Source organism: Podarcis vaucheri (genome assembly GCF_965113315.1).
Source record: "Podarcis vaucheri genome assembly, chromosome: 10".
In the NCBI taxonomy this organism is placed as follows: Eukaryota; Metazoa; Chordata; class Lepidosauria; order Squamata; family Lacertidae; genus Podarcis; species Podarcis vaucheri.
This window is the reverse complement of record NC_138748.1, coordinates 30,104,981-30,120,138: the sequence shown is the minus strand read 5'-3', so window position 1 is coordinate 30,120,138 and position 15,158 is coordinate 30,104,981. Positions and strand designations below refer to the sequence as shown.

The following is a 15,158-nucleotide window of genomic DNA, read 5'->3' as shown; positions in this document are numbered from 1 at the left end:
TAACACAAACCGATGCATAACTACAGCAAACAGAGCTTAGGGCAGGAAAAAGTAGTAGAAATGGAGACAAAGTGAAATGGACAGATTCGCCCATCCCTAGCTTGGAGTTTTTGAAGAAAAATATTAAAAAGCAACTTCAACAGACTACAATTTTCAGCAGACAAATGGTGGTGGTGGTAGGATTGGTACTTAATTCTTTCCCTGCCTTCCCTTTTAGTATGGGTCCTTGTTTGATAGCGGTGCAGAAACTCCAGGGTACTTTTGCAGTGACTTTTAACACATTTGTCATAGGTTTCCACACACTATACTTTTATGGTCAAAACCAAATAAGAATGGCACGGCCAAATGCCGCAGTCGGTGAGTCACTGCTGCAGAATTTCTCCTGTGTCAACTGGTAAGGCAGGAAGTCTGGGAGGCGTTAGAAAAAGGACAGGAAAACCTGCACTTTGTACATGTGCCCCTACGGTCACAATAGGTCACATATTTAGTGTAAGAATGAAAATGCATTGACACTGGGAGCCAGGTTTTGATTTGCGGCTACGTTTTAAGACGCACGTTGCTCCGTCCAAATTAATTTGGAATAAATAGTTTGGTGGTTGAGGCGCTGCACGTTGCAAAAAGAGGAAGCAAAATCTGACAGTGTAATTTTAGATTTTCATAGCATGAAATATAAGATGCAGCAGATTCTCTGCAAACATCCATCTTTAACATTAAGTTTCTGCTCATTACTGTATTTGGGGCCGATACAGAACCCCATGTGAAACTTCGTTAGACAAAAATGAAAAGTAATGTGAACCTACAGACCATAAGCCAGAGATGAGAAACCTCTGACCCTCCAAATATTTGTTGGAATAATAATAATAATAATAATAATAATAATAATAATAATAATTTTTATTTATATCCCATTAATAATAAATTTTATTTATATCATTATAAAATTAATTCAACTCAAATTGATGGCAACCATTAGGCTAAAGTTCTGTGAAGATTGCCAAAGGAGGGAGTCAGGCTGTGCCCTGACCAAAGGCCTGGTGGAACAGCTCTGTCTTCCAGGCCCTGTGGAAAGATGTCAAATCCCACAGAGCCCTAGTCTCTTGTGACAGAGCGTTCCACCAGATTGGAGCCACAGCCGAAAAAGCCCTGGCTCTAGTTGAGGCCAGCCTAACCTCTCTGTGGCCTGGGACCTTCAGGATGTTTTTGTTTAAAGACCGTAAGTTCCTTTGTGGGACATACCAGGAGATGCTCCCAGCATCCCTGTTGGCCATGCTGACTGGACCTGATGGGAACTGGAGCTCAATAACATCTGAATGGCTATGCCATTAGCATTGATACCCCTATAAGCTCTCTGGGGTGGTGGGAACTATTCTGTCACTAAAGGTACTTGCCATCTCTTTCCACCTCCCCCTTTTTCCCCCCAGAGGTGGAATGGTCCAAACCAGTGAACAGTATGAATTTGTGCATCATGCGCTGAACCTGTACGAAAGCAGGCCGTCTGCTGAAGCTGTCCAGTGAAACCAAGAAGGAAGAAGCAAATATGTTGATCTCTCTTGGGGTAATTTGATTCGTTACCTACCAGCAACTTCTTCAAGGAGTTTACAGCCGTGAAGAGGAGTGGCGCTGCAGCCAACTTGTAAAAGGAATGTGGATGGTTAAAAACAAAACCAAAAGCATACAAGATTGATGGACCTTTGTCTTGAATGTATTGTGAGTTCCCTGAACCAGTTTTTAAATGAAGGTTAATGTACTGGTGTTACATTTGGATTTCACATATATATCTTATGGAGGATTTGTTTCTGTATTAGTGGGATCTGCCACACAGAATGTATGTAACGTATGTTTGTATGTTCTGCAATAGATGGACTTGGGAAATTCCACTGAAGAAATGTGTACAAATGCTTTAACGTTTGTAACAACAAAAAGTCTGTCTTGTGAATAGGCTGTCAGGTGTTCTACTGTACCTGTTAAGTGCTATTACCTATTATGTGGTAAACTTTATTCTGAGCCTTTTATGATTCTTGCCAATTATGATTCTTGGTCAATTATTGGCTTCAAATGGAAACAAATATTTTTTAAAAAGCATTCAGAAGAAAAGCCCATTGTTTTTGAAACTATTCGAAATCAGTTAGGTATTTTATATGACAGCTCCTAAGTTGTCTTATACGACAACTCCCAAGTACTCTTAGATATTTAAGTGTGTATAGTAAATTCTGTAAAGCATTTTGGAACACAATGGCGGCCACACAAAGGGAGTGTTTCCTGTGCGAGCCTGACTGAAACAAATAAAAGTTATAAAAGAAATCCTGTGTTTCATTCGAGGTTGCTGTAACCTTGTGGACTTCTCTTTCGCTTCATTGGGGCTTGCACAAGTGACATTTCCAGTGGATTGAGCCCAGTGTCTTTTTTCCAATGTTGATGTATATATTTGATACTGTCGATTGTCTTAGAAGCTGCTTTTTGCTCCAGGACAGAATCTGGTGTATTTGTAAATCTCGTGAGTCGTTTTAATTTTTAAAAAAGAGAAACTTTGTAACATATACTAAATGGTAAGAATTTTAAATATTTGCCTGTCTTTTACCGAAAGCTTTTTTTAAAAAAAAACCAAGTTCCATTTATTGTAATGAGATGGATGGGTGTTCAGGGGAACACAAACAAGAATGGACCATGAGGATCTTGGTGTTTTCTTCTTTTTATCTTCGCAGTGATCAGTTTGTAAAGACAAAAAAGTATCGCTGGAACCCCCCATTTGGCAAGAACTGAGGAGTCTCAGCATAGGATTTGATAATGAGTTTCTAAAGCAGTTATGTTACCTTTGCTTCATCCAACCAATAAACTTGATATAAAATATTTAAAGATGTCTATATTTTCCTCATGTTATTTCACCAATTACCAGCCAATTTTCTCCCTCAGCAAGCCCATGAAACTCAGGTCTGTCTCTTAGCTTCATGTTGAAGTGATACTCATCTCGGAATACCCCACTCTGGGCATTTTACTTCCCACAGTACCCTGTAATATGCTCCTTCCTCTGGTCTACCTAGGCCTAATCCAAGATGTCTTTTCTGCTTGAGGTGAAGGACAAATTGACCTCCTCCTTAATTCCATGTACAAAACATAGTCTCATTGGCATCTGAGCCTTACCGTGCCCTCCAGTGCACCCGGGGGCAGCAGACTAGTTTCCGACGGCCTGTAGGACAGGACTCATCACAGCACACATAGCTTTGTCCTCCAACACCTCACCACTTGTACCCAAACCAGCACCAGCTGTTAAAGGTGCCCTCCCCACTCTGTCTAATGGTAGGGCTGGCTCTGGGCCATCTCCTCGGCTGGCAGAAAGTGGTGTAAGGCCATTGGTGAGCTCATAGGGCCTTCCCCTGAAGCATTTTCTGCAATTTCAGCTGAGTACTTCAGTGTTCAACCTGCAGTGCAGAAATCTCCCCTCTGGATGTGAGCGCTACGGAAGTTGACACACCCATCTTTAAAGATATGTGAAAGTAGTATTAGCTAAAGATGAGGCAATTAGCCAGAGCCAAGGGTGCAAGGTACCTCAGGATTATACATGGGTAGGGGCGAAATGAGACTCAGTTTGCATTTAAAGGCTACCTAATCTGCACTTTCTGAAACAAAATGTGAACTGAAACACAGCCGTCCTTCAAAGTCACGCTTCTCCAAATTTGTGATGCCGTTCTCCAGCCAATGTGTCAAAAATGCCTATATTAGGGGAAAGTGTACATAGAAATGATTACATTACTGAAAATAACATACACAAATGCATTATATTAAGAGAAACCACCTTGCAAAAATGTGTATTTTAGGCAAAATTGTATACCCAAATGTGGATATTAGAATAAATCTGCACTAAAATACTGATTAATTTTTGTGAGGCCGTTTTAAAATAGCAATTGTGTGGAATTGTGAAGAACTGAATTTAAGATTGAGAAAATGAGAAACAGAGAGAAACCAGAGAGATATAGCAGAGATAGACATGGGTATATCTTGGTGGGTAGATTGAGAGACATGTACATGCCCCAGTTTTCCTGGAACAAACTTATAGTTCTGCACTCAGAAGGGGCAGACGCTGCATAAAAGTGTTCCATCCATCTGGACAAGATAGGATCAAAAAAAGGATACAGTGGTACCTCTGTTTTCAAACAACTTGAACGTTTCAGTTTTCAAACACCGTAAACCCAGAAGTTAATACTTCGGTTTTTGAACATGCCTTGGAAGTCGAACATGCCACACGGCTTCTGCTGAGTTCAAGATCTGGAGGCCTAGCTGTTGGCTATTGAGTTTTCGGTTTTCGAACATTTTGGAACTCAAACGCTCTTCTGGAATGGATCACTTTCGAAAACCAAGGTACCACTGTGCAACTGAGAGAATAATCAGAATTCAGTGTTGTGGCCTTCCTTGCATGCTGGCTTCCTAATACAAAAGGTCCAAGCCATTGGCATCAATTAAACTCACAATAGGAGTGTTCACACATGACATTCAACAAGTATTCAGTTTGTGTACCTGGGTTCAGAACAGCTGAGCTGTCGAAATCTGTGAGTGTCCATTCTTTCACACAAGCACTTATACACCCATAGGGACAATATAATGTGTGAATAAGCCTAATGGGAGAGACTTCTGGGTGTGAGTCAAACGTGGTATCTAATCACGTGGCGGTCCTGGATAGATTCATAACATATCATTATACAAGCTTGAGTGTTTACAGAACAACATAGTATATATTTACATCGGCCAATCAAGAATACCTGCAGACACAGAATGGTTTACAGACTGGCAATTAAAGGAAATTATAGCCCCTTTTCCTCTGCTGAGTTTTCAAAGATGCTTCAGCCCTGTATTTGTTTTTGAAATGTACCCCTCTTTTGCTTGTGTTTTGCCTAGCCAGGACAGATAGCTAGTGCATACTGAAGAATCGTATGAAACGACAAAGTGGTATAAAAAACCCAAAAAAAACAATTGAATAGAAGGAAGTGTTCGTCACTGACATTTTCCTCCTGTGAAGGCACATTTCCTTCCTAGCCTTCGCTTCACTTATCTAGGGTATGCATTTTTCTAAAAAGAAAAAAAAATGAGCGAGAGAGAAAGAGAAAGAAGCAATGGGAGTTGTTAGAAGAAAAATGGAGAGTTTATTTCACATTCTAATTTCTACCTGCCTGGCTTTTGGGATCTCTGGTAAGTACAACTCCCCTTCAGATTTTTGTGTTTCTTGCTTGTTCTGGCCGTGATTCCCAAGAGTTCCTGGGAGTTTCCCCTGAGCTGCTGAAAGGGAATGATTTCCGTGCTTCAGTTTATACAATAAGGGAGAGAGGCATTGGCCGAGTAAAACCCGAGATTGTTTAGGTTTCAATCAAAAAAAGGAAATAAACTTTCTTTTGAATCATTGCTTCATTCTTTGAGAAGTCCTCCCCACTGGACACTCTCTTTGGTCCATGTTCATTTGTGAGGGACTTTGAGACTTTATCCATGTTTTGTGCAGGCAAGTTATAAAATCAGAAGCTTTTACAGATACATTTTTGCTAGAACTTATCATAATATAAATCATCCCACAGCTAATTACAGATGAAACACAGAAAAAGGGAGCAGCCAGGCATATTCTTTAGCTGAAGATGGGGCTCATCACCGAAGAGCTGAAATTGTATTTATTCCATGCTGTAAAATATGGGATGGGAAAGAACTTATTTTGTGATGCAAGGGAGTGATTCCTTGTGATTTTGTGATTCCAGAGTCTAATCACTGCTGTATACATGGTATGAATCAGTCATTATTGCAAAGCAGTGAATGGAAACCGCATTGCAATGAGCAGCATGTCAGGGAGTTTATATTAATAACACCATATCTTAGGTTTATATGAAGTAAACGGAGCCCAAGGGCAAAAGAAGCAGAGACAGATTCGAAAACACTTTCAAGCAAATAGTTTGCATGTTGCAAACCAGTTTTTAAAAGGATTATTAAGGGTTCGACTTATTACTTCATTGTGAAATGAAAACATGGGCAGTTAATGGCTTGGTTTGATTCCTCCACCCTCCCCCCGCTCTGAGTGGAATTAAGTTTAGGGAATCCACAGAAGTATGCAGAAAGTCTGTACACCATGATCCTGAACCTCCTTTTGACACAACTGTGAACTTTCTTTTTACCATGATTTGTAGGCGAGTGCCACAACAGAAAGATAGTGAGATGATAATGGTTATGGAAACGGGTTATCACACTTGTGGCGCTTGTATGGTTGCTATTGTTTCTGTTCTGTGAACCTTAACATATGCTCTGTCCCATTTGTATGGGTTCTTCATTTCCCCTCTCAGGTGGTTTCCTTATTATCCATGAGCTAAAACAGCAATGTATTTATGAGAGCAATAAAACAGTATATGTGGGAACATGCAACCTGACCAATATAAACCAGCAGTGGAGATGGATGAAGAATGAAAAGCTCCTCCATGTTAGATCTGGCCAATGTCTGGCTATCAGCAGGTTTAAGGCGGCCCATTCGCGCAAAGCCATCACCACCAACTGCTCTGAGGCACCCAGTTGGACCTGTCACAGCAGGGAAGGACTCCTTGAGGTGAAAAACAGCTTTCTGTTCCTCAAGAAACAAGGCTCGACGGTAGTAGTGAAGATGGGGAGGAAATATCTTCATAGTTGGAAGAGAATTGACGTCAACAAGAAGGGAGAGACTCTCCATGACAACCTGTGCTCAAGGAATGGTAAGCCACTCCTTCGAATATGCCTCCCATGAACCGTAAAGTGTGTCTTGCGCTGAAGTTTTTGTTTTGTTTTGCATTTATATCATTTTTTCAAAGTAGTGTATGTGGTTCCTCTCCCTCCTTCCCTCCAACAACCCTGTTAGGTTAGGCTGAGAGGCAGTGATTGGCCCAAGGTCACCCAGTCAACTTCATGGCCCCGTCTACATTGACATTTAAGTAACATGACTTGCACTAATAAAAAGCCATTAAGGGTAGCTTCAAAGCCACATTTTAAAGGAAAGGAATAAAATGTCTCTTCCTCGTATGTTTAGGTATTTTTAGCCTGTTGGGTGCTTTCTTAGTTGAAAGCCAGTATGGGGTAATAGTATGAGTGTCAGACTAGGAGCTGGGAGACCAGGTTTCAAATACCCACTCAGCCATGAAGTTCACTAGATGCCTTTGCGCCAATCACTGCCTCTCAGCCTAAGCTACCTCACAGGGCTGTGGGCATTAAAAGAGCAGGGGGGAACCATGTATGCCACCTTGAGTACCTTGGAGGAGAAGGCGGGATATAAATTTAATAAATAATAAGACAATTCTCGTATTTGGCCATTTGGCACTCTGAAATAGCTTTTAAATGGCCTTTCTTGGTTTTATTGTTTTGTTTATTGTTGTGTGTAGGCCTGATACAGTCTGCAAAAAAAGAAGTATACAAATTACACAACATCCCCTCTTAAAACATTTCATCACAGAAATGAAGAGTCAAAAATCAGCAATCTTTTAAAAACAAAATCAAGCAACAGTAGTGGTGCATAGGCAGGTATATCTTCACAAACATAAGCTCCTCAGTTGTTTGTTCATCTGATATTAAATAGCATTTACAAGCACTCAGTAATCCTAATAATAAGCAGGTAATTTAGAACTGTATTATTTATTTTAATAATTTAAACGCTGCTTAGTACTATAGTTTCTAAGCAGGATAAAATAGAAGAAATACAAGGGAAATTCACGAAAAAATTGACCTACAGACCCATTTCTCATTTTCCAATATTGTTAACATGTTTTATTTCATTTTAAATATAATTTTCCAAAGTTTTGTTATCTGGCAACAGTTCTTCAAAATTTTACACTTGAGTGAAAAAAAACTCAGGACGTCTGGTTCCCCCCTGCTGCCACCAAAGTTCTGTTAAAGACCTCTCCAAGAAAATACACAATGACCCTTTGTCGTCTTGATAGTGTTGCTTTCCCATTGGGTGAATTGACAAGAAATTTTATAAGAACAAATTCAGTAAAAATTGTGTTGGTTGAAATTCTTCTGTAAGGTTCTTAGCCTTAAGAAAAGGTGCTGGAATGTTTCCTGAAATGTGTTATACATGCAATGCGACAAATGTAATATACCACAATGTGCAACTTACATAGCATAAATGTACTGTCATTTAAACCTATTTTTAGGACAGTCATAATTCCTTCGCTGAGAATTTCATAATTATTAGGCCCGATATTTCTACCATATCATCAGTGTGGGGCACCTTACAGAGTTTTACAGAAACAGGTGCCTGCCATCAAGGAACTTATCTTATCTGAAAGATAAGTCAGCCAAGGGGAGTTGGTCATATGGTAGCACTTTTAGAAGAAATGTAATATAATTATGGGATGCGGGTGGCGCTGTGGGTAAAACCTCAGCGCCTAGGACTTGCCGATCGCATGGTCGGCAGTTCGAATCCCCGCGGCGGGCTGAGCTCCCGCCTTGCAGTCCCAGTTCCTGCCCGCCTAGCAGTTCGAAAGCACCCCTAAGTGCAAGTAGATAAATAGGTACCGCTTTCTAGCGGGAAGGTAAACGGTGTTTCCGTGTGCTGCGCTGGTGCAGGCTCACCAGAGCAGCTGCGTCACGCTGGCCACGTGACCCAGAAGTGTCTCTGGACAGCGCTGGCCCCCGGCCTCTTAAGCGAGATGAGTGCACAACCCCAGAGTCGGACACGACTGGCCCGTATGGGCAGGGCTACCTTTAGCTTTTTAATATAATTATGTGTTGATATATTTAGTAATTAGGTTACTAAATGGTCAGTAACTTCAAACTTAGTATGGTTTAAAAAGGTATAGAATGTATATTTTCTCCACTAGACCCTCACCTGCTGTCTTGAAGCTTGTTACCAGCTTCCCTTCAGATGCATCAAGGAGGCAGGTGCAGCCTGATTGGCTCTCCCTAGCTAATTGGTGTCATCTAGAGCAGTGTTCCCCAACCTTGGGTCTCCAGCTGTTTTCGGACTACAACTCCCATCATCCTTAGCTAGCAAGACCAGTGGCCAGGGATATTGGGAATCTGCCTCATGGGTCACATCTGTCAGAACTGCCCACCTGTCAAAATCTCTCATTCCCATAGGAGCAAAGGTGGGCTTAAAGGGGAAGAGGGTGGAGATTGGAAAGCAAGTGAGGCAGTCTCATCCACCAACCTCAGCACAGATCTGAGTACAAGGAAGTTTAGCTTTAAATCAGAGGCAGTGTAAAATGCTTCTGATAAAAACTTGCTGTTCTTCTATCAAGGGCATCCTACTTTTAAGCAGTGTGAGGTGGCCACCCAGTTAAGTATAGTACTATATTTCACTGAAATGGTAAATGCTTGTGTGCATTACTTTGTGTTTAAATCTGATTAGTTGGTAACTGAATTCTAGAGAGTTCTCTAGTAGTTCTCATGTGATTGGCTAACAGGGGTCACATGGGAGGTATATAACGATGGAGAGACTCCATTTTATGGGAAGCAAGATGACTGTGTTTTAGAATCCACTGCGAACACTGCTAAGTTGAATAGAGTGTTAGAGTGCTTCTCTGCTTGAAAGAAAGACAGCAAAGCTTCAGGAGAAAGTAAAAGTGGTAATCTCTCAAAGGAGCTGCAAGGCATGGCCTAACTGAAATATAGAAGGTTAAGTACTGAGCTCTGGAAAGAGAAAAATGCAACAGTTTGGAAGTTAGAAGAAGAAACTGAAAGCCCAAGCATGCGACTGTAAATATTATCTTTTAATTCATCTATAAGTTTCTGCAAGTTAAATGTTTGAATGTTAAAATCTGGATATTGGTTTAATTTCCGAAGAAGGGTGTCAGTCATATCTATGATATGAGCTTCTTAGCTGTGATTTCGCTACTCTTACTTCAACACATCTTAGGCAGCAAATATTGGGGGCTGGTCATTACGGCCACTTGGTCTATTTCTCCTGAGCTCCCTGGCCACTACAACCTGCTGGGTCCGCGCCCTGGTATTGGTGATGCTTGCTTGTTGCTGGCCTGGCTTGGCTGAACATGTTACCTTCTCTTCACACAAAACAGGCTGCACCACTGGGAAAGTTCCCTGGTTCAGAAAGCAGGCAGGTGGCTGTCAACCCATGCCACAGACTCCAGCAAGCACCACATCTGCATATATTTTGCCTGCTCATGTGCATGCCGGTGCCACTGTTGCCACATTGTGGTATTTGTTTGGGTGGGCAGTGAGCAGGCACCAAGTGGAGCAATAAGCAAATGCCAGCAAAGTGTTAGAGGACAGTACTGTGTTTGCCACGTGGTCTGTTCTGCTTCCCCCAGGACAGATGTGAGGTCCAAGATCAAGAGCTACTGGGTGGAAATTGGGCCCAGCCTTTTCTAAATAAGACCATGCATACAATTTCTGGATGCAGTCTTAAGTTATAGCCACAAGGTTAGATTCAAAGACTATTCAAGGCATGTGAAGGAATATTCCGTTTCTTTGAACTTTTCTCCTTGCTAAAAACATTTTATGATTTTTAAAACACCATTCCTATATCAACTTACCTGGAAGTAAGCCCCACTAAATTCCAGGAGCTTTACCTCTAAGCAGACATTCATTGAATTGCATTGTAAATATTTATGTGAGCCTTAGGGATAAACCTGAGAAATTAAAGGAGCGGTTGTGAGGAGTACCATCAATAATATTGGCAAACTGAAATCCAGAAGTCATTTTCAGTAGATCAACCTGTTAGAAAGCAGACAGGACATTGAGTTGTATCACCAACAGTGCAATCCTATCCATGTCTACTCAGAAGGCATGGCCCATCCCATTCTGCTGCCTGAGGAGAAATGGGAAGTTGCCCCCCCCTCCTGAAGCCCCCCTTACCTGGGCTGTGCAGCGGTGCCTGCCAAGGGGCGGTGGCAAGTTCTGGCAAGATCTCATGAGATCTTAAAAGAGCTCGCAGAGCTCTGTGGAAGCCACTGGTGCTGCTCCACAAGCAGTAGAGCTGGGGAGGCTGGTGGGGCACCCACAAGGGTGGGGCACCCATTTGAAATCCCACCACTCAAGGTGGTGGCCTCAACTAGCTTTGTTGGTGGGCCGGCACTGCTCAGTGGTAAGCCCCTTTGAAGTCAACAGGGATTAGTTCCAAGTAAATGGATATAGATTTTCAGCCTTTGCACTCCTATACCTTTAAATCAGTGCCATACCACTTCAAACAGTCAAAGCATCCTGTGAACTGCAGTTTGTTCAGGGTGCTGAGAGTTGTTAGGAGACCCCCTATTCCCCTCACCATGCTACAATTCTCAGCATCCTCTGGGAAAACAGGAATGGTCTTTAAGCCACTCTGAGAATTGTAGCACTCTGTATGTAGTGCATAAGGGGTTTCAATGAACTTCCTTCTGAGTAGGCATGGCTATGATTTTGCTGTAAATCTTATCAGCATTGCACAAATTTTGAGACTCAACATATTTATATAACTTGGGAAAGGACTTATTTGTTTAAACTGTTATTTGCAATTTGTCCTTAAAAAAATAGCTTGCTAGCTAAATTTGTGGAGTGGATAGTTCACAAAGCATAAAGGAACAATCGTTCAGTGGTTGCAAATGCAATCCTTATCTTATTTTAAAAGCTAACTTATTTCATTTTTTGTTTTATTTGAAAAGCAACTCTACATATTATTTATTGACTAAATTGTACTCTGATTAGGAGACTAATATTTTTTTTTAATCCCCCAAAAGAATCCTCATTTTGACTAAGAAAAAAAATTATCAGACACCAAGTGTGACATGAGTCATTTTACTCGTACTTTATATCCTCCCTTTGTTTTGTCTGCAGTCTTAAGTAGACAAAACAGAGGATAAGCGAAAAGGATATAGCATAATAGCTAAATGACTGATGTGCATTTGGAAGGCATGGTGATAAGAATGCACTTACAGTTTCTCCTAAATAGTCCAGCTATGACTCAACGAGCCCAATTATGAGAGCAAAGTTGTGATCCAATGAGCCCCATTACATACAAAGGCATGCGTGTGCACAATAAGAGTTGTGACTTCACAATATCCAGTGGTATCCTTTGACCGATGTTCAGCAGAATAAAGAGGGAAGCAATTTTCTGTGATTCCCCTTCTCCCCTGTACCTTCACGCCTTTCTAAATCTGCTCTGGATGATCCCTAAACTTTCAGAGCAGATTTAGCTGGGTGTGGGCTGGGATGGGGGAGAAAATTGATTCTGTTTGTATTTAAGCTGAACCTCCCAAATTTGCACTTTCAGATACTATAGAAGAACCAAAACACAACCATCCTTTAAAATTCGTACTTCCCTGAATTTTGCAATGCAGTTCTTCAGGCAATTACTGTGTACAAAAAAATACATATACTGCAGTAAACCATGCACAAAAATGTATGTATCATTGAAAATAACATTAACATGCATCATATTAAGAAAATTGCTTGGTAAAAATATGTATAAAGGTAAAATTGCGCATATATATATATATATATATATATATGGGGAAATCTGACTAACATGCTGGTGAATTTTGATGAGGACATTTTTTTAAAAAAGGAAAAAAAGAAATGCAACTGATGTGGAAATGTGGGGTATTGAACTTGATACTGCAGGAATGATAACTTGAGATAAACCAACATTGATGGGTTGGCTCATCCCTAGTGTGTGAGGACATTGTGGGAGCAAAAATTGCTTCCCTTCCCATTCTGTTGATGGAAGCCTTACTAAGAGCTGAGCAGCATTGTTGGCTTTTTATTACATCATCATAATCTACTACTGGGACGCGGGTGGCGCTGTGGGTTAAACCACAGAGCCTAGGGCTTGCCGATCAGAAGGTCGGCAGTTCGAATCCCCGTGATGGGGTGAGCCCCCATTGCTCGGTCCCTGCTCCTGCCAACCTGGCAGTTCGAAAGCACGTCAAAGTGCAAGTAGATAAATAGGTACCGCTCCGGCGGGAAGGTAAATGGCGTTTCCGTGTGCTGCTCTGGTTCGCCAGAAGCGGCTTAGTCATGCTGGCCACATGACCCGGAAGCTGTATGCCGGCTCCCTCGGCCAATAAAGCGAGATGAGCGCCGCAACCCCAGAGTCATCCGTGACTGGACCTAATGGTCAGGGGTCCCTTTACCTTTACCTTTAATCTACTACTACTATATCTGCCACACTGCTTAAAGTCAATACAAAAACAAAACAAATATACAAATCAACTAGTCAATAAAATAACATTGATTGTAAAGCCATAACAGCAACTCCTTGTGCTGCATCACAAACTACTTTTGAACCCACAGGTTTGAAATCAGCTTTGTCTCAGCCACAAACATACTTTCTATTCAAGAGTATGTCCCACTGACTGCAATAGTACTTGTAGGCAAATGTTCATAGGATTTAACCTGAAAGACATTACTAAAATTTGCAAATATCACAGTCCTTCCCAGTGGACACAGCCTGTGCTTTAAGCTTCACTTGTCGCTCCTCCACCACATTTCTTCTATTGTAGTTCTGATTTAAAAAACAACAACACCACAATCACAGGCAGTATTCCAATATGCATAGTGTTATTATTTGTTCCAGTCCTGGCACTAGTAAGCGAAACAACACATTTAGTGTAATAAAATCCACTGTGTTGATTGATTCAATCCAGAAGTGATGGTACTCATTCTATGGATAACTTGCAATTCAATGGTTCCACGTTGGAGTCTCCCTCTGAAGTCCAAGAGTCTCCCTTTTTGTTCAAGGATGGCCACCTTATCGTTACAGAACATACCAGGAGGTTGGAATGATGGGATGTTTCCCTGATGGTTTGGGGAAGTTGCCATTTCTGATATCAGATTAGTGCCCATTTATTCTTCTTTTAGATAAAGCCCTGTTTATGCTGTGTAGAGGGGCATTGTGATGCATATGTCACATTAAAAGATGAGAAAAATGAATGAACCCAATATGGTAGGTGACACTATCAGGCCCTGTAAGAGCATTGCCAGAGAAGACACTAGGATAGAATTGTTATAGGGTTTGGTCTTTGTGTCCATATCTCTGTAATGTTGCTGATGATCAGCAGTGTTAGACTGGGGGTAGAGGCTGTTTGTAAACAAGTATAGACCTTCCACCACCAAGGCCTGTGAGAGTGAAGTGCCATTGTCAGGACTGATCATTGACAGCATGCTTGAGTGGTTCGTAAGTAGAGATGGGTGAATATTTCGATTTCGATTCTGAAATCAGGACCATGATGGGGGAAAGGGTTAATGCCCAACTCTCTACCATGCGGTTTAGGGATCCCCACGCCAGCTATTTGCAAAAGAAAATACTGCTACGCAGAGGCAAACTGCATGACCGTTATCATCACCTCCACTTTGGCCCTGAATTAACTTGGCACATTATTTTTTTTAAGCGTATTGTTTACACAGTGTTGCCCATATGTTCCAAAATCTCCTGAAGGCAATAATTGAAGCAATCATCATGTCACAAAAGCCACATCGCTCTATAATAAGACAGAGTAGTGATTCCCATATGAATGAGTTTAACCCACAAATGTATTGTTGGACTCCTGCAAATGGATTGTCACAGGGCCAGTGCTGGATGTTGGGCTTGCCTCACACTTACAGTGACTTTTGTGTGTGTAATTTAACAGACTCCTACAATTTCCTCTTCGGAGAAGAGCAAAGATTATAGTTTAAAATAGAAAAAACATTAGAAGTGAGTTGTGTGTTCATTGGCGGGGGTGGGCCTTCCTGAGGAGTTCAAAATACATGTTAGGCTAACATAACACGCATGTTTTACATTGAAAAGGACCTCGGAGGAACATGCATCTTGTACATGTCAACAGAAGATAGACAGTTTTATTTTATTGGTAGCATTACACATGCATGTCAATGTTGTTGTTTTAAAGGGATGTTGTTCACTTCAAGATGAAAGTTCACAAAGTGGTCCTTTTGGCAGGGGAGAAATCATAGGTTGACATTCTAAGACTTCATAATTACACACTGAGTGATCATATTTGGAAACATCTGCTGCTTCTAACCTAGTAATTACAACTTTTTTAGAGGGGCCGTGAGCTAAAAAAAATTTATACGTGGCAGGCAGCCTACTGTTGTGGCAGCAAAACAAGGTTTTGCCATGCGTGAAACTCTGCTTCTAGGAGTACTTTACCTCAAGCAAACACATCCTGCTATTGAAAGGTAACCTGGTTTTCTGTGAGAGGGGGAAGTTCACATTGCAAAGGAACAGTCCCAAACTTTTTGGC

General features: G+C 41.3%; 2 protein-coding genes across 4 annotated transcripts in view; both read left to right on the top strand.

The window, feature by feature from the left end:
- The window catches only part of PTPRR (protein tyrosine phosphatase receptor type R), a 110,717-nt gene extending 107,860 nt beyond the window's left edge, over positions 1–2,857 (top strand). For both annotated transcript variants that reach the window (XM_082241101.1, XM_082241102.1), the window contains exon 14: positions 1,422–2,857. In XM_082241101.1, coding sequence (XP_082097227.1) covers positions 1,422–1,515 — 94 coding nt within the window. In that variant the 3' untranslated portion in view covers positions 1,516–2,857. The remainder of the gene's footprint in view (positions 1–1,421) is intronic.
- A 2,215-nt stretch (positions 2,858–5,072) lies between these two features.
- The window catches only part of PTPRB (protein tyrosine phosphatase receptor type B), a 79,155-nt gene continuing 69,069 nt past the window's right edge, over positions 5,073–15,158 (top strand). For both annotated transcript variants that reach the window (XR_014224207.1, XM_082241077.1), the window contains exons 1-2: positions 5,073–5,178; positions 6,306–6,704. Coding sequence is in view for 1 of the 2 variants with exons in the window: in XM_082241077.1 (XP_082097203.1) it covers positions 5,103–5,178; positions 6,306–6,704 (475 nt within the window). In the remaining variant the exon portion in view is untranslated. The remainder of the gene's footprint in view (positions 5,179–6,305; positions 6,705–15,158) is intronic.